Source organism: Pseudophryne corroboree, chromosome 8, assembly GCF_028390025.1.
Source record: "Pseudophryne corroboree isolate aPseCor3 chromosome 8, aPseCor3.hap2, whole genome shotgun sequence".
Taxonomy (NCBI): Eukaryota; Metazoa; Chordata; class Amphibia; order Anura; family Myobatrachidae; genus Pseudophryne; species Pseudophryne corroboree.
In genome coordinates this window covers 487,070,014-487,090,185 of record NC_086451.1, presented here as the reverse complement: position 1 = coordinate 487,090,185, position 20,172 = coordinate 487,070,014, and the positions used below count along the sequence as shown (strand labels likewise).

General features: G+C 52.9%; 1 protein-coding gene across 4 annotated transcripts in view; it reads right to left on the bottom strand.

Moving 5' to 3' along the window:
- Positions 1 to 5,156: 5,156 nt before the first annotated feature.
- The window catches only part of LOC134949677 (guanine nucleotide-binding protein G(I)/G(S)/G(O) subunit gamma-8-like), a 197,076-nt gene continuing 182,060 nt past the window's right edge, over positions 5,157 to 20,172 (bottom strand). For 2 of the 4 annotated variants that reach the window (XM_063938430.1, XM_063938431.1), the window contains exon 3: positions 5,157 to 5,373. In XM_063938430.1, the coding sequence (XP_063794500.1) occupies positions 5,245 to 5,373 (129 nt within the window). In that variant the 3' untranslated portion in view covers positions 5,157 to 5,244. The remainder of the gene's footprint in view (positions 5,374 to 20,172) is intronic. The other 2 variants (XM_063938428.1, XM_063938429.1) reach the window with 2 other exon arrangements.

The following is a 20,172-nucleotide window of genomic DNA, read 5'->3' as shown; positions in this document are numbered from 1 at the left end:
CTCTATGTCTGGTATTATCCAGTCTCCTCTTATTACTGCAATATGTAACACTTATCCTCATGTATCACACTCCTACAGTGTTTCCCTATACAGTGTAATCCTGCGAGCAGGGCCCTCACTCCTCTATGTCTGGTATTATCCAGTCTCCTCTTATTACTGCAATATGTAACACTTATCCTCATGTATCACACTCCTACAGTGTTTCCCTATACAGTGTAATCCTGCGAGCAGGGCCCTCGCTCCTATGTCTGGTATTATCCAGTCTCCTCTTATTACTGCAATATGTAACACTTATCCTCGTGTATCACACTCCTACAGTGTTTCCCTATACATTGTAATCATGCGAGCAGGGCCCTCGCTCCTCTATGTCTGGTATTATCCAGTCTCCTCTTATTACTGCAATATGTAACACTTATCCTCATGTATCACACTCCTACAGTGTTTCCCTATACAGTGTAATCCTGCGAGCAGGGCCCTCACTCCTCTATGTCTGGTATTATCCAGTCTCCTCTTATTACTGCAATATGTAACACTTATCCTCGTGTATCACACTCCTACAGTGTTTCCCTATACAGTGTAATCCTGCGAGCAGGGCCTTCGCTCCTCTATGTCTGGTATTATCCAGTCTCCTCTTATTACTGCAATATGTAGCACTTATCCTCATGTATCACACTCCTACAGTGTTTCCCTATACAGTGTAATCCTGCGAGCAGGGCCCTCACTCCTCTATGTCTGGTATTATCCAGTCTCCTCTTATTACTGCAATATGTAACACTTATCCTCGTGTATCACACTCCTACAGTGTTTCCCTATACAGTGTAATCCTGCGAGCAGGGCCCTCACTCCTCTATGTCTGGTATTATCCAGTCTCCTCTTATTACTGCAATATGTAGCACTTATCCTCGTGTATCACACTCCTACAGTGTTTCCCTATACAGTGTAATCCTGCGAGCAGGGCCCTCGCTCCTCTATGTCTGGTATCATCCAGTCTCCTCTTATTACTGCAATATGTAACACTTATCCTCATGTATCACACTCCTACAGTGTTTCCCTATACAGTGTAATCCTGCGAGCAGGGCCCTCGCTCCTCTATGTCTGGTATCATCCAGTCTCCTCTTATTACTGCAATATGTAACACTTATCCTCATGTATCACACTCCTACAGTGTTTCCCTATACAGTGTAATCCTGCGAGCAGGGCCCTCACTCCTCTATGTCTGGTATTATCCAGTCTCCTCTTATTACTGCAATATGTAACACTTATCCTCGTGTATCACACTCCTACAGTGTTTCCCTATACAGTGTAATCCTGCGAGCAGGGCCCTCACTCCTCTATGTCTGGTATTATCCAGTCTCCTCTTATTACTGCAATATGTAACACTTATCCTCATGTATCACACTCCTACAGTGTTTCCCTATACAGTGTAATCCTGCGAGCAGGGCCCTCGCTCCTCTATGTCTGGTATTATCCAGTCTCCTCTTATTACTGCAATATGTAACACTTATCCTCATGTATCACACTCCTACAGTGTTTCCCTATACAGTGTAATCCTGCGAGCAGGGCCCTCACTCCTCTATGTCTGGTATTATCCAGTCTCCTCTTATTACTGCAATATGTAACACTTATCCTCGTGTATCACACTCCTACAGTGTTTCCCTATACAGTGTAATCCTGCGAGCAGGGCCCTCGCTCCTCTATGTCTGGTATTATCCAGTCTCCTCTTATTACTGCAATATGTAACACTTATCCTCATGTATCACACTCCTACAGTGTTTCCCTATACAGTGTAATCCTGCGAGCAGGGCCCTCACTCCTCTATGTCTGGTATTATCCAGTCTCCTCTTATTACTGCAATATGTAACACTTATCCTCATGTATCACACTCCTACAGTGTTTCCCTATACAGTGTAATCCTGCGAGCAGGGCCCTCGCTCCTCTATGTCTGGTATCATCCAGTCTCCTCTTATTACTGCAATATGTAACACTTATCCTCATGTATCACACTCCTACAGTGTTTCCCTATACAGTGTAATCCTGCGAGCAGGGCCCTCGCTCCTCTATGTCTGGTATTATCCAGTCTCCTCTTATTACTGCAATATGTAACACTTATCCTCATGTATCACACTCCTACAGTGTTTCCCTATACAGTGTAATCCTGCGAGCAGGGCCCTCGCTCCTCTATGTCTGGTATTATCCAGTCTCCTCTTATTACTGCAATATGTAACACTTATCCTCGTGTATCACACTCCTACAGTGTTTCCCTATACAGTGTAATCCTGCGAGCAGGACCCTCACTCCTCTATGTCTAGTATTATCCAGTCTCCTCTTATTACTGCAATATGTAACACTTATCCTCATGTATCACACTCCTACAGTGTTTCCCTATACAGTGTAATCCTGCGAGCAGGGCCCTCGCTCCTCTATGTCTGGTATCATCCAGTCTCCTCTTATTACTGCAATATGTAACACTTATCCTCATGTATCACACTCCTACAGTGTTTCCCTATACAGTGTAATCCTGCGAGCAGGGCCCTCGCTCCTCTATGTCTGGTATTATCCAGTCTCCTCTTATTACTGCAATATACAACACTTATCCTCGTGTATCACACTGCTACAGTGTTTCCCTATACAGTGTAATCCTGCGTGCAGGGCCCTCACTCCTCTATGTCTGGTATTATCCAGTCTCCTCTTATTACTGCAATATGTAGCACTTATCCTCATGTATCACACTCCTACAGTGTTTCCCTATACAGTGTAATCCTGCGAGCAGGGCCCTCGATCCTCTATGTCTGGTATTATCCAGTCTCCTCTTATTACTGCAATATGTAACACTTATCCTCGTGTATCACACTCCTACAGTGTTTCCCTATACAGTGTAATCCTGCGAGCAGGGCCCTCGCTCCTCTATGTCTGGTATTATCCAGTCTCCTCTTATTACTGCAATATGTAACACTTATCCTCATGTATCACACTCCTAGTGTTTCCCTATACAGTGTAATCCTGCGAGCAGGGCCCTCACTCCTCTATGTCTGGTATTATCCAGTCTCCTCTTATTACTGCAATATGTAACACTTATCCTCATGTATCACACTCCTACAGTGTTTCCCTATACAGTGTAATCCTGCGAGCAGGGCCCTCACTCCTGTATGTCTGCTATTATCCAGTCTCCTCTTATTACAGCAATATGTAACACTTATCCTCGTGTATCACACTCCTACAGTGTTTCCCTATACAGTGTAATCCAGCGAGCAGGGCCCTCACTCCTCTATGTCTAGTATTATCCAGTCTCCTCTTATTACTGCAATATGTAACACTTATCCTCATGTATCACACTCCTACAGTGTTTCCCTATACAGTGTAATCCTGCGAGCAGGGCCCTCGCTCCTCTATGTCTGGTATTATCCAGTCTCCTCTTATTACTGCAATATGTAACACTTATCCTCATGTATCACACTCCTACAGTGTTTCCCTATACAGTGTAATCCTGCGAGCAGGGCCCTCGCTCCTCTATGTCTGGTATTATCCAGTCTCCTCTTATTACTGCAATATGTAACACTTATCCTCGTGTATCACACTCCTACAGTGTTTCCCTATACAGTGTAATCCTGCGAGCAGGGCCCTCGCTCCTCTATGTCTGGTATTATCCAGTCTCCTCTTATTACTGCAATATGTAACACTTATCCTCATGTATCACACTCCTAGTGTTTCCCTATACAGTGTAATCCTGCGAGCAGGGCCCTCACTCCTCTATGTCTGGTATTATCCAGTCTCCTCTTATTACTGCAATATGTAACACTTATCCTTGTGTATCACACTCCTACAGTGTTTCCCTATACAGTCAGTAGCAGATCTTGCCATGGGGAAGCAGGACATTTGCCCGGGGCGCCGCCTTTCGGAGGGTGCCGGCGCCATCCGGAGGGCGCCGCACCACGGCAAGATTCGCTGCTGCTGTGCCCCCTGCTGCCGCTGCCCGCTATCCCGCTGTGAAGGGAAACTAGATGCTACGCGTCTAGTTACCCTTCGTGGAGAGGACCTTTTCTGTAATGATGTGCGGTGCGTGTTGACGTCATCGCGCACCGCACAGCAAAGGTCCTCTCCACGAAGGGAACTAGACGCATAGCGGTCCGCACATCGTTTCAGCGGCGCTACTACTGTACAGGAGGCGTTACGGACCACGCCCCCTGTATGAAGCCACGCCCCCTACGGCCGCCCGGGGCGCTCAAAGACACTGATCCGGCCCTGTATACAGTGTAATCCTGCGAGCAGGGCCCTCGCTCCTCTTTGTATTTCTGTTATTACCCCGCCTTGTTTTATCTCTGTTTTATTACCACAAATAAAGTGACTGGCGCTATGTAGGTGTGAATAAATAAAATAAGAATGAAAGGAAAGTAACGGTGTGAATAGTATAACACTGGGGTGTAGTACCTCTTAGCAGCCACTGGGTGGTGCTGTGATAAGCAGAATATTGTTGCCATATTTAGTAACATATGTGAACGAGGCGTCATCACCTGTTTCCCGTCTCATCTCATCACATATCCAGTAATGGAGTCTTTGTGGATTTCCTTCTCTCTGGCAGTAGATACAGTATATAGACCGCGGCTGCATTCACACACAAATACAACATATTGGGGGTAATTCAGATCTGATCGCTAGGCTGCATTTTCGTACAGCGGGCAATCAGGTCTAAACTGCGCATGCGTATGCACCGCAATGCGCAGGCGCGTTGTATGGCTACTAAGCGGATCGCCGCTCAGCGATGGGTTTGTGCAAATATTCCGTTCGCACGGGTGTTAGTAAGGAGAATGACAGGAAGAAGGCGTTTGTGGGCGGCAACTGACCGTTTTCTGGGAGTGTTTGGAAAAACGCAGGCGTGTCCAATCGTTTGCAGGGCGGGTGTCTGACGTCAGTTCCGGGCCCGGACAGGCTGATGTGATCGCAGCGGCTGAGTAAGTCCTGGGCTGCGCAGAGACTGCACAAGATCAGTTTGTACCATTCGGCTACACATGCGATCACACACTTGCAAAGTGACAATACACTCCCCTATGGGCGGCGACTATGAGAACGCAGGGCTGCAACAAAAAAAAACAGCGAGCTGAATTAGCCCCATATATCCACACTGACATCAGCGTTATGACGTAAACACACAGTGACAGATGAAGAGTAATTGTTGATATTTATTCAGTCATTCTACAGAGGACATTACATGGAGTAAGATGGCGGAGAGCGTAATAATATAACGTCCGGTCATACAACAACGCAGACCAGTCGCTTCTCCCTGAACGGATTCTCAGCAGATGGAACCGGGGAGACCAGCGGGTCTGAGAGAGAATGAGACTGGCAGAATGAGAGCATCTCCGAGACCACCACAGACACCTAAGAGACAGACGAGACACAATATAATATTACTGCTAGCAGCACCGTACACAGGGCGAGCTAAGTGACAGAACAACATATACACATAGTAACAGCGTATACCAACTGGCTGCGATAGTGAGGATAGAGGAGGGAGGGCCCTGCACGCAGAAGCTCACATTCTATAAGGGCAGGGGAAGGAGTGGGGGTAACGGGAGATACAATGGGTGAGAATAGAGGAGGGAGGGCCCTGCACGCAGGAGCTCACATTCTATAAGGGCAGGGGAAGGAGTGGGGGTAACATGAGATACAACGGGTGAGAATAGAGGAGGGAGGGCCCTGCACGCAGGAGCTCACATTCTATATGGGCAGGGGAAGGAGTGGGGGTAACGGGAGATACAATGGGTGAGAATAGAGGAGGGAGGGCCCTGCACGCAGAAGCTCACATTCTATAAGGGCAGGGGAAGGAGTGGGGGTAACGGGAGATACAATGGGGGTCATTCAGAGTTGTTCGCTCTGTAAAAATCTTCGCATCGCCGCGATTTTCCGCTTAATGCGCATGCGCAATGTCCGCACTGCGACTGCGCCAAGTAAATTTGCTATGCACTTAGGAATTTTACTCACGGCATTTTCATCGTTCTGGCGATCGTAATGTGATTGACAGGAAATGGGTGTTACTGGGCGGAAACAGGCCGTTTTATGGGCGTGTGGGAAAAAACGCTACCATTTCCGGAAAAAACGCAGGAGTGGCCGGAGAAACGGGGGAGTGTCTGGGCGAACGCTGGGTGTGTTTGTGACATCAAACCAGGAACGACAAGCACTGAACTGATCGCAGAAGCCGAGTAAGTCTGGAGCTACTCAGAAACTGCTACGAGGTGTGTAATCGCAATATTGCAAATACATCGTTCGCAATTTTAAGATGCTAAGATTCACTCCCAGTAGGCGGCTGCTTAGCATGAGCAAATCTGCTAAAATCCGCTTGCGAGCGAACAACTCGGAATGACCCCCAATGGGTGAGAATAGAAGAGGGAGGGCCCTGCACGCAGAAGCTCGCATTCTATATGGGCAGGGGAAGGAGTGGGGGTAACGGGAGATACAATGGGTGAGAATAGAGGAGGGAGGGCCCTGCACGCAGAAGCTCACATTCTATAAGGGCAGGGGAAGGAGTGGGGGTAACGGGAGATACAATGGGTGAGAATAGAGGAGGGAGGGCCCTGCACGCAGAAGCTCACATTCTATATGGGCAGGGGAAGGAGTGGGGGTAACGGGAGATACAATGGGTGAGAATAGAAGAGGGAGGGCCCTGCACGCAGAAGCTCGCATTCTATATGGGCAGGGGAAGGAGTGGGGGTAACGGGAGATACAATGGGTGAGAATAGAGGAGGGAGGGCCCTGCACGCAGAAGCTCACATTCTATAAGGGCAGGGGAAGGAGTGGGGGTAACGGGAGATACAATGGGTGAGAATAGAGGAGGGAGGGCCCTGCACGCAGAAGCTCACATTCTATAAGGGCAGGGGAAGGAGTGGGGGTAACGGGAGATACAATGGGTGAGAATAGAGGAGGGAGGGCCCTGCACGCAGAAGCTCACATTCTATAAGGGCAGGGGAAGGAGTGGGGGTAACGGGAGATACAATGGGTGAGAATAGAGGAGGGAGGGCCCTGCACGCAGAAGCTAACATTCTATAAGGGCAGGGGAAGGAGTGGGGGTAACGGGATATACAATGGGTGAGAATAGAGGAGGGAGGGCCCTGCACGCAGGAGCTCACATTCTATAAGGGCAGGGGAAGAAGTGGGAGTAACGGAAGATACAATGGGTGAGAATAGAGGAGGGAGGGCCCTGCACGCAGAAGCTCACATTCTATATGGGTAGGGGAAGGAGTGGGGGTAACATGAGATACAACGGGTGAGAATAGAGGAGGGAGGGCCCTGCACGCAGACACTCACATTCTATAGGGGCAGGGGAAGGATTGGGGGTAACATGAGGTACAATGGGTGAGAATAGAGGAGGGAGGGCCCTGCACGCAGAAGCTCACATTCTATAGGAGCAGGGGAAGGAGTGGGGGTAACGGGAGATACAATCGGTGAGAATAGAGGAGGGAGGGCCCTGCACGCAGAAGCTCACATTCTATAAGGGCAGGGGAAGGAGTGGGGGTAACGGGAGATACAATGGGTGAGAATAGAGGAGGGAGGGCCCTGCACGCAGAAGCTCACATTCTATAAGGGCAGGGGAAGGAGTGGGGGTAACATGAGATACAACGGGTTAGAATAGAGGAGGGAGGGCCCTGCACGCAGAAGCTCGCATTCTATATGGGCAGGGGAAGGAGTGGGGGTAACGGGAGATACAATGGGTGAGAATAGAGGAGGGAGGGCCCTGCACGCAGAAGCTAACATTCCATAAGGGCAGGGGAAGGAGTGGGGATAACGGGAGATACAATGGGTGAGAATAGAGGAGGGAGGGCCCTGCACGCAGAAGCTAACATTCCATAAGGGCAGGGGAAGGAGTGGGGGTAACGGGAGATACAATGGGTGAGAATAGAGGAGGGAGGGCCCTGCACCGCAGAAGCTCACATTCTATATGGGCAGGGGAAGGAGTGGGGGTAACGGGAGATACAATGGGTGAGGATAGAGGAGTGAGGGCCCTGCACGCAGAAGCTCACATTCTATAAGGGCAGGGGAAGGAGTGGGGGTAACGGGAGATACAATGGGTGAGAATAGAGGAGGGAGGGCCCTGCACGCAGAAGCTCACATTCTATAAGGGCAGGGGAAGGAGTGGGGGTAACGGGAGATACAATGGGTGAGAATAGAGGAGGGAGGGCCCTGCACGCAGGAGCTCGCATTCTATAAGGGCAGGAGAAGGAGTGGGGGTAACGGGAGATACAATGGGTGAGAATAGAGGAGGGAGGGCCCTGCACGCAGAAGCTCACATTCTATATGGGTAGGGGAAGGAGTGGGGGTAACATGAGATACAACGGGTGAGAATAGAGGAGGGAGGGCCCTGCACGCAGACACTCACATTCTATAGGGGCAGGGGAAGGATTGGGGGTAACATGAGGTACAATGGGTGAGAATAGAGGAGGGAGGGCCCTGCACGCAGAAGCTCACATTCTATAGGAGCAGGGGAAGGAGTGGGGGTAACGGGAGATACAATCGGTGAGAATAGAGGAGGGAGGGCCCTGCACGCAGAAGCTCACATTCTATAAGGGCAGGGGAAGGAGTGGGGGTAACGGGAGATACAATGGGTGAGAATAGAGGAGGGAGGGCCCTGCACGCAGAAGCTCACATTCTATAAGGGCAGGGGAAGGAGTGGGGGTAACATGAGATACAACGGGTTAGAATAGAGGAGGGAGGGCCCTGCACGCAGAAGCTCGCATTCTATATGGGCAGGGGAAGGAGTGGGGGTAACGGGAGATACAATGAGTGAGAATAGAGAAGGGAGGGCCCTGCACGCAGAAGCTCACATTCTATAAGGGCAGGGGAAGGAGTGGGGATAACATGAGATACAACGGGTGAGAATAGAGGAGGGAGGGCCCTGCACGCAGGAGCTCACATTCTATAAGGGCAGGGGAAGGAGTGGGGGTAACGGGAGATACAATGGGTGAGAATAGAGGAGGGAGGGCCCTGCACGCAGAAGCTCACATTCTATATGGGCAGGGGAAGGAGTGGGGGTAACGGGAGATACAATGGGTGAGAATAGAGGAGGGAGGGCCCTGCAAGCAGGAGCTCACATTCTATAAGGGCAGGGGAAGGAGTGGGGGTAACGGGAGATACAATGGGTGAGAATAGAGGAGGGAGGGCCCTGCACGCAGAAGCTCACATTCTATAAGGGCAGGGGAAGGAGTGGGGGTAACGGGAGATACAATGGGTGAGAATAGAGGAGGGAGGGCCCTGCACGCAGAAGCTAACATTCTATAAGGGCAGGGGAAGGAGTGGGGGTAACGGGATATACAATGGGTGAGAATAGAGGAGGGAGGGCCCTGCACGCAGGAGCTCACATTCTATAAGGGCAGGGGAAGAAGTGGGAGTAACGGAAGATACAATGGGTGAGGATAGAGGAGGGAGGGCCCTGCACGCAGGAGCTCACATTCTATAAGGGCAGGGGAAGAAGTGGGAGTAACGGAAGATACAATGGGTGAGGATAGAGGAGGGAGGGCCCTGCACGCAGGAGCTCACATTCTATAAGGGCAGGGGAAGAAGTGGGGGTAACGGAAGATACAATGGGTGAGGATAGAGGAGGGAGGGCCCTGCACGCAGAAGCTCACATTCTATATGGGCAGGGGAAGTAGTGGGGGTAACGGGAGATACAATGGGTGAGAATAGAGGAGGGAGGGCCCTGCACGCAGGAGCTCACATTCTATATGGTCAGGAGAAGGAGTGGGGGTAACAGGAGATACAATGGGTGAGGATAGAGGAGGGAGGGCCCTGCACGCAGAAGCTCACATTCTATATGGGCAGGAGAAGGAGTGGGGGTAACGGGAGATACAATGGGTGAGAATAGAGGAGGGAGGGCCCTGCACGCAGAAGCTCACATTCTATAGGAGCAGGGGAAGGAGTGGGGGTAACGGGAGATACAATCGGTGAGAATAGAGGAGGGAGGGCCCTGCACGCAGAAGCTCACATTCTATAAGGGCAGGGGAAGGAGTGGGGGTAACGGGAGATACAATGGGTGAGAATAGAGGAGGGAGGGCCCTGCACGCAGAAGCTCACATTCTATAAGGGCAGGGGAAGGAGTGGGGGTAACATGAGATACAACGGGTTAGAATAGAGGAGGGAGGGCCCTGCACGCAGAAGCTCGCATTCTATATGGGCAGGGGAAGGAGTGGGGGTAACGGGAGATACAATGGGTGAGAATAGAGGAGGGAGGGCCCTGCACGCAGAAGCTAACATTCCATAAGGGCAGGGGAAGGAGTGGGGGTAACATGAGATACAATGGGTGAGGATAGAGGAGGGAGGGCCCTACACGCAGAAGCTCACATTCTATATGGGCAGGGGAAGGAGTGGGGGTAACGGGAGATACAATGGGTGAGAATAGAGGAGGGAGGGCCCTGCACGCAGAAGCTCACATTCTATAAGGGCAGGGGAAGGAGTGGGGGTAACGGGAGATACAATGGGTGAGAATAGAGGAGGGAGGGCCCTGCACGCAGGAGCTCGCATTCTATAAGGGCAGGAGAAGGAGTGGGGGTAACGGGAGATACAATGGGTGAGAATAGAGGAGGGAGGGCCCTGCACGCAGAAGCTCACATTCTATATGGGTAGGGGAAGGAGTGGGGGTAACATGAGATACAACGGGTGAGAATAGAGGAGGGAGGGCCCTGCACGCAGACACTCACATTCTATAGGGGCAGGGGAAGGATTGGGGGTAACATGAGATACAATGGGTGAGGATAGAGGAGGGAGGGCCCTACACGCAGAAGCTCACATTCTATATGGGCAGGGGAAGGAGTGGGGGTAACGGGAGATACAATGGGTGAGAATAGAGGAGGGAGGGCCCTGCACGCAGAAGCTCACATTCTATAAGGGCAGGGGAAGGAGTGGGGGTAACGGGAGATACAATGGGTGAGAATAGAGGAGGGAGGGCCCTGCACGCAGGAGCTCGCATTCTATAAGGGCAGGAGAAGGAGTGGGGGTAACGGGAGATACAATGGGTGAGAATAGAGGAGGGAGGGCCCTGCACGCAGAAGCTCACATTCTATATGGGTAGGGGAAGGAGTGGGGGTAACATGAGATACAACGGGTGAGAATAGAGGAGGGAGGGCCCTGCACGCAGACACTCACATTCTATAGGGGCAGGGGAAGGATTGGGGGTAACATGAGGTACAATGGGTGAGAATAGAGGAGGGAGGGCCCTGCACGCAGAAGCTCACATTCTATAGGAGCAGGGGAAGGAGTGGGGGTAACGGGAGATACAATCGGTGAGAATAGAGGAGGGAGGGCCCTGCACGCAGAAGCTCACATTCTATAAGGGCAGGGAAAGGAGTGGGGGTAACGGGAGATACAATGGGTGAGAATAGAGGAGGGAGGGCCCTGCACGCAGAAGCTCACATTCTATAAGGGCAGGGGAAGGAGTGGGGGTAACATGAGATACAACGGGTTAGAATAGAGGAGGGAGGGCCCTGCACGCAGAAGCTCGCATTCTATATGGGCAGGGGAAGGAGTGGGGGTAACGGGAGATACAATGGGTGAGAATAGAGGAGGGAGGGCCCTGCACGCAGAAGCTCACATTCTATAAGGGCAGGGGAAGGAGTGGGGGTAACGGGAGATACAATGGGTGAGAATAGAGGAGGGAGGGCCCTGCACGCAGAAGCTAACATTCTATAAGGGCAGGGGAAGGAGTGGGGGTAACGGGAGATACAATGGGTGAGAATAGAGGAGGGAGGGCCCTGCACGCAAAAGCTCACATTCAATAAGGGCAGGGGAAGGAGTGGGGGTAACGGGAGATACAATGAGTGAGAATAGAGAAGGGAGGGCCCTGCACGCAGAAGCTCACATTCTATAAGGGCAGGGGAAGGAGTGGGGATAACATGAGATACAACGGGTGAGAATAGAGGAGGGAGGGCCCTGCACGCAGGAGCTCACATTCTATAAGGGCAGGGGAAGGAGTGGGGGTAACGGGAGATACAATGGGTGAGAATAGAGGAGGGAGGGCCCTGCACGCAGAAGCTCACATTCTATATGGGCAGGGGAAGGAGTGGGGGTAACGGGAGATACAATGGGTGAGAATAGAGGAGGGAGGGCCCTGCACGCAGAAGCTCACATTCTATATGGGCAGGGGAAGGAGTGGGGGTAACGGGAGATACAATGGGTGAGAATAGAGGAGGGAGGGCCCTGCACGCAGAAGCTCACATTCCATAAGGGCAGGGGAAGGAGTGGGGGTAACGGGAGATACAATGGGTGAGAATAGAGGAGGGAGGGCCCTGCACGCAGAAGCTCACATTCTATATGGGCAGGGGAAGGAGTGGGGGTAACGGGAGATACAATGGGTGAGAATAGAGGAGGGAGGGCCCTGCACGCAGGAGCTCACATTCTATATGGTCAGGAGAAGGAGTGGGGGTAACAGGAGATACAATGGGTGAGGATAGAGGAGGGAGGGCCCTGCACGCAGAAGCTCACATTCTATATGGGCAGGAGAAGGAGTGGGGGTAACGGGAGATACAATGGGTGAGAATAGAGGAGGGAGGGCCCTGCACGCAGAAGCTCACATTCTATATGGGCAGGGGAAGGAGTGGGGGTAACGGGAGATACAATGGGTGAGAATAGAGGAGGGAGGGCCCTGCACGCAGGAGCTCACATTCTATATGGTCAGGAGAAGGAGTGGGGGTAACAGGAGATACAATGGGTGAGGATAGAGGAGGGAGGGCCCTGCACGCAGAAGCTCACATTCTATATGGGCAGGAGAAGGAGTGGGGGTAACGGGAGATACAATGGGTGAGAATAGAGGAGGGAGGGCAGTGCACGCAGAAGCTCACATTCTATAAGGGCAGGAGAAGGAGTGGGGGTAATGGGAGATACAATGGGTGAGGATAGAGGAGGGAGGGCCCTGCACGCAGGAGCTCGCATTCTATAAGGGCAGGAGAAGGAGTGGGGGTAACATGAGATACAACGGGTGAGAATAGAGGAGGGAGGGCCCTGCACACAGACACTCACATTCTATAGGGGCAGGGGAAGGATTGGGGGAAACATGAGATACAATGGGTGAGAATAGAGGAGGGAGGGCCCTGCACGCAGAAGCTCACATTCTATATGGGCAGGAGAAGGAGTAGGGGTAACGGGAGATACAATGGGTGAGAATAGAGGAGGGAGGGCCCTGTACGCAGAAGCTCACATTCTATAAGGGCAGGGGAAGGAGTGGGGGTAACGGGAGATACAATGGGTGAGAATAGAGGAGGGAGGGCCCTGCACGCAGAAGCTCACATTCCATAAGGGCAGGGGAAGGAGTGGGGGTAACGGGAGATACAATGGGTGAGAATAGAGGAGGGAGGGCCCTGCAAGCAGGAGCTCACATTCTATAAGGGCAGGGGAAGGAGTGGGGGTAACGGGAGATACAATGGGTGAGAATAGAGGAGGGAGGGCCCTGCACGCAGAAGCTCACATTCTATAAGGGCAGGGGAAGGAGTGGGGGTAACATGAGATACAACGGGTGAGAATAGAGGAGGGAGGGCCCTGCACGCAGGAGCTCACATTCTATAAGGGCAGGGGAAGGAGTGGGGGTAACGGGAGATACAATGGGTGAGGATAGAGGAGGGAGGGCCCTGCACGCAAAAGCTCACTTTCTATATGGGCAGGGGAAGGAGTGGGGGTAACGGGAGATACAATGGGTGAGAATAGAGGAGGGAGGGCCCTGCACGCAGAAGCTCACATTCCATAAGGGCAGGGGAAGGAGTGGGGGTAACGGGAGATACAATGGGTGAGAATAGAGGAGGGAGGGCCCTGCAAGCAGGAGCTCACATTCTATAAGGGCAGGGGAAGGAGTGGGGGTAACGGGAGATACAATGGGTGAGAATAGAGGAGGGAGGGCCCTGCACGCAGAAGCTCACATTCTATATGGGCAGGGGAAGGAGTGGGGGTAACGGGAGATACAATGGGTGAGAATAGAGGAGGGAGGGCACTGCACGCAGAAGCTCACATTCTATAAGGGCTGGGGAAGGAGTGGGGGTAACTGGAGATACAATGGGTGAGGATAGAGGAGGGAGGGCCCTGCACGCAGGAGCTCGCATTCTATAAGGGCAGGAGAAGGAGTGGGGGTAACATGAGATACAATGGGTGAGAATAGAGGAGGGAGGGCCCTGCACGCAGACACTCACATTCTATAGGGGCAGGGGAAGGATTGGGGGTAACATGAGATACAATGGGTGAGAATAGAGGAGGGAGGGCCCTGCACGCAGAAGCTCACATTCTATATGGGCAGGAGAAGGAGTGGGGGTAACGGGAGATACAATGGGTGAGAATAGAGGAGGGAGGGCCCTGCACGCAGAAGCTCACATTCTATAAGGGAAGGGGAAGGAGTGGGTAACATGAGATACAACGGGTGAGAATAGAGGAGGGAGGGCCCTGCACGCAGTAGCTCACATTCTATAAGGGCAGGTGAAGGAGTGGGGGTAACGGGAGATACAATGGGTGAGAATAGAGGAGGGAGGGCCCTGCACGCAGAAGCTCACATTCTATAAGGGCAGGGGAAGGAGTGGGGGTAACATGAGATACAACGGGTGAGAATAGAGGAGGGAGGGCCCTGCACGCAGGAGCTCACATTCTATAAGGGCAGGGGAAGGAGTGGGGGTAACGGGAGATACAATGGGTGAGAATAGAGGAGGGAGGGCCCTGCACGCAGAAGCTCACATTCCATAAGGGCAGGGGAAGGAGTGGGGGTAACGGGAGATACAATGGGTGAGAATAGAGGAGGGAGGGCCATGCAGGCAGAAGCTCACATTCTATAAGGGCAGGGGAAGGAGTGGGGGTAACGGGAGATACAATGGGTGAGAATAGAGGAGGGAGGGCCCTGCACGCAGAAGCTCACATTCTATATGGGCAGGGGAAGGAGTGGGGGTAACGGGAGATACAATGGGTGAGAATAGAGGAGGGAGGGCCCTGCACGCAGGAGCTCACATTCTATATGGGCAGGAGAAGGAGTGGGGGTAACGGGAGATACAATGGGTGAGAATAGAGGAGGGAGGGCCCTGCACGCAGAAGCTCACATTCTATATGGGCAGGAGAAGGAGTGGGGGTAACGGGAGATACAATGGGTGAGAATAGAGGAGGGAGGGCCCTGCACGCAGAAGCTCACATTCTATAAGGGAAGGGGAAGGAGTGGGTAACATGAGATACAACGGGTGAGAATAGAGGAGGGAGGGCCCTGCACGCAGTAGCTCACATTCTATAAGGGCAGGTGAAGGAGTGGGGGTAACGGGAGATACAATGGGTGAGAATAGAGGAGGGAGGGCCCTGCACGCAGAAGCTCACATTCTATAAGGGCAGGGGAAGGAGTGGGGGTAACATGAGATACAACGGGTGAGAATAGAGGAGGGAGGGCCCTGCACGCAGGAGCTCACATTCCATAAGGGCAGGGGAAGGAGTGGGGGTAACGGGAGATACAGTGGGTGAGAATAGAAGAGGGAGGGCCCTGCAAGCAGGAGGTCACATTCTATAAGGGCAGGGGAAGGAGTGGGGGTAACGGGAGATACAATGGGTGAGAATAGAGGAGGGAGGGCACTGCACGCAGAAGCTCACATTCTATAAGGGCAGGAGAAGGAGTGGGGGTAACGGGAGATACAATGGGTGAGGATAGAGGAGGGAGGGCCCTGCACGCAGAAGCTCACATTCTATATGGGCAGGAGAAGGAGTGGGGGTAACGGGAGATACAATGGGTGAGAATAGAGGAGGAAGGGCCCTGCACGCAGAAGCTCACATTCTATAAGGGCAGGGGAAGGAGTGGGGGTAACATGAGATACAACGGGTGAGAATAGAGGAGGGAGGGCCCTGCACGCAGAAGCTCACATTCTATAAGGGAAGGGGAAGGAGTGGGGGTAACATGAGATACAACGGGTAAGAATAGAGGAGGGAGGGCCCTGCACGCAGAAGCTCACATTCTATAAGGGCAGGAGAAGGAGTGGGGGTAACGGCAGATACAAAGGGTGAGGATAGAGGAGGGAGGGCCCTGCACACAGAAGCTCACATTCTATATGGGCAGGAGAAGGAGTGGGGGTAACGGGAGATACAATGGGTGAGAATAGAGGAGGGAGGGCCCTGCACGCAGAAGCTCACATTCTATAAGGGCAGGGGAAGGAGTGGGGGTAACGGGAGATACAATGGGTGAGAATAGAGGAGGGAGGGCCCTGCACGCAGAAGCTCACATTCCATAAGGGCAGGAGAAGGAGTGGGGGTAACGGGAGATACAATGGGTGAGAATAGAGGAGGGAGGGCCCTGCAAGCAGAAGCTCACATTCTATAAGGGCAGGGGAAGGAGTGGGGGTAACGGGAGATACAATGGGTGAGAATAGAGGAGGGAGGGCCCTGCACGCAGAAGCTCACATTCTATATGGGCAGGGGAAGGAGTGGGGGTAACGGGAGATACAATGGGTGAGAATAGAGGAGGGAGGGCCCTGCACGCAGGAGCTCACATTCTATATGGGCAGGAGAAGGAGTGGGGGTAACGGGAGATACAATGGGTGAGAATAGAGGAGGGAGGGCCCTGCACGCAGAAGCTCACATTCTATAAGGGCAGGAGAAGGAGTGGGGGTAACGGGAGATACAATGGGTGAGGATAGAGGAGGGAGGTCCCAGCACGCAGGAGCTCGCATTCTATAAGGGCAGGAGAAGGAGTGGGGGTAACGGGAGATACAATGGGTGAGAATAGAGGAGGGAGGGCCCTGCACGCAGGAGCTCGCATTCTATAAGGGCAGGAGAAGGAGTGGGGGTAACGGTAGATACAATGGGTGAGAATAGAGGAGGGAGGGCCCTGCACGCAGAAGCTCACATTCTATAGGAGCAGGGGAAGGAGTGGGGGTAACGGGAGATACAATGGGTGAGGATAGAGGAGTGAGGGCCCTGCACGCAGAAGCTCACATTCTATAAGAGCAGGTGAAGGAGTGGGGGTAACGGGAGATACAATGGGTTAGAATAGAGGAGGGAGGGCCCTGCACGCAGAGGCTCACATTCTATAAGGGCAGGGGAAGGAGTGGGGGTAACATGAGATACAACGGGTGAGAATAGAGGAGGGAGGGCCCTGCACGCAGGAGCTCACATTCTATAAGGGCAGGGGAAGGAGTGGGGGTAACGGGAGATACAATGGGTGAGGATAGAGGAGGGAGGGCCCTGCACGCAGAAGCTCGCATTCTATATGGGCAGGGGAAGGAGTGGGGGTAACGGGAGATACAATGGGTGAGAATAGAGGAGGGAGGGCCCTGCACGCAGAAGCTCACATTCCATAAGGGCAGGGGAAGGAGTGGGGGTAACGGGAGATACAGTGGGTGAGAATAGAAGAGGGAGGGCCCTGCAAGCAGGAGGTCACATTCTATAAGGGCAGGGGAAGGAGTGGGGGTAACGGGAGATACAATGGGTGAGAATAGAGGAGGGAGGGACCTGCACGCAGGAGCTCACATTCTATATGGGCAGGAGAAGGAGTGGGGGTAACAGGAGATACAATGGGTGAGAATAGAGGAGGGAGGGCACTGCACGCAGAAGCTCACATTCTATAAGGGCAGGAGAAGGAGTGGGGGTAACGGGAGATACAATGGGTGAGGATAGAGGAGGGAGGGCCCTGCACGAAGAAGCTCACATTCTATATGGGCAGGAGAAGGAGTGGGGGTAACGGGAGATACAATGGGTGAGAATAGAGGAGGGAGGGCACTGCACGCAGAAGCTCAAATTCTATAAGGGCAGGAGAAGGAGTGGGGGTAACGGGAGATACAATGGGTGAGGATAGAGGAGGGAGGGCCCTGCACGCAGGAGCTCGCATTCTATAAGGGCAGGAGAAGGAGTGGGGGTAACGGGAGATACAATGGGTGAGAATAGAGGAGGGAGGGCCCTGCACGCAGAAGCTCACATTCTATAAGGGCAGGAGAAGGAGTGGGGGTAAAGGGAGATACAATGGGTGAGGATAGAGGAGGGAGGGCCCTGCACGCAGGAGCTCACATTCTATAAGGGCAGGAGAAGGAGTGGGGGTAAAGGGAGATACAATGGGTGAGGATAGAGGAGGGAGGGCCCTGCACGCAGGAGCTCACATTCTATAAGGGCAGGGGAAGGAGTGTGGGTAACGGGAGATAAAATGGGTGAGAATCGAGGAGGGAGGGCCCTGCACGCAGAAGCTCACATTCTATAAGGGCAGGGGAAGTAGTGGGGGTAACGGGAGATACAATGGGTGAGAATAGAGGAGGGAGGGCCCTGCACGCAGAAGCTCACATTCTATAGGAGCAGGGTAAGGAGTGGGGGTAACGGGAGATACAATGGGTGAGGATAGAGGAGGGAGGGCCCTGCACGCAAAAGCTCACATTCTATAAGGGCAGGGGAAGGAGTGGGGGTAACGGGAGATACTATGGGTGAGAATAGAGGAGGGAGGGCCCTGCACGCAGAAGCTCACATTCTATAAGGGCAGGGGAAGGAGTGGGGGTAACGGGAGATACAATGGGTGAGAATAGAGGAGGGAGGGCCCTGCACGCAGGAGCTCACATTCTATAAGGGCAGGGGAAGAAGTAGGGGTAACGGGAGATACAATGGGTGAGAATAGAGGAGGGAGGGCCCTGCACGCAGGAGCTCACATTCTATAAGGGCAGGGGAAGAAGTAGGGGTAACGGGAGATACAATGGGTGAGGATAGAGGAGGGAGGGCCCTGCACGCAGAAGCTCACATTCTATATGGGCAGGGGAAAAAGTGGGGGTAACGGGAGATACAATGGGTGAGAATAGAGGAGGGAGGGCCCTGCACGCAGAAGCTCACATTCTATAAGGGCAGGGGAAGGAGTGGGGGTAACGGGAGATACAATGGGTGAGAATAGAGGAGGGAGGGCCCTGCACGCAGGAGCTCGCATTCTATAAGGGCAGGAGAAGGAGTGGGGGTAACGGGAGATACAATGGGTGAGAATAGAGGAGGGAGGGCCCTGCACGCAGAAGCTCACATTCTATATGGTCAGGGGAAGGAGTGGGGGTAACATGAGATACAACGGGTGAGAATAGAGGAGGGAGGGCCCTGCACGCAGACACTCACATTCTATAGGGGCAGGGGAAGGATTGGGGGTAACATGAGATACAATGGGTGAGAATAGAGGAGGGAGGGCCCTGCACGCAGAAGCTCACATTCTATAGGAGCAGGGGAAGGAGTGGGGGTAACATGAGATACAACGGGTGAGAATAGAGGAGGGAGGGCCCTGCACGCAGGAGCTCACATTCTATATGGTCAGGAGAAGGAGTGGGGGTAACAGGAGATACAATGGGTGAGGATAGAGGAGGGAGGGCCCTGCACGCAGAAGCTCACATTCTATATGGGCAGGAGAAGGAGTGGGGGTAACGGGAGATACAATGGGTGAGAATAGAGGAGGGAGGGCCCTGCACGCAGAAGCTCACATTCTATATGGGCAGGGGAAGGAGTGGGGGTAACGGGAGATACAATGGGTGAGAATAGAGGAGGGAGGGCCCTGCACGCAGGAGCTCACATTCTATATGGTCAGGAGAAGGAGTGGGGGTAACAGGAGATACAATGGGTGAGGATAGAGGAGGGAGGGCCCTGCACGCAGAAGCTCACATTCTATATGGGCAGGGGAAGGAGTGGGGGTAACGGGAGATACAATGGGTGAGAATAGAGGAGGGAGGGCCCTGCACGCAGGAGCTCACATTCTATATGGTCAGGAGAAGGAGTGGGGGTAACAGGAGATACAATGGGTGAGAATAGAGGAGGGAGGGCCCTGCACGCAGAAGCTCACATTCTATAAGGGCAGGAGAAGGAGTGGGGGTAACGGGAGATACAATGGGTGAGGATAGAGGAGGGAGGGCCCTGCACGCAGGAGCTCGCATTCTATAAGGGCAGGAGAAGGAGTGGGGGTAACATGAGATACAACGGGTGAGAATAGAGGAGGGAGGGCCCTGCACACAGACACTCACATTCTATAGGGGCAGGGGAAGGATTGGGGGAAACATGAGATACAATGGGTGAGAATAGAGGAGGGAGGGCCCTGCACGCAGAAGCTCACATTCTATATGGGCAGGAGAAGGAGTAGGGGTAACGGGAGATACAATGGGTGAGAATAGAGGAGGGAGGGCCCTGTACGCAGAAGCTCACATTCTATAAGGGCAGGGGAAGGAGTGGGGGTAACGGGAGATACAATGGGTGAGAATAGAGGAG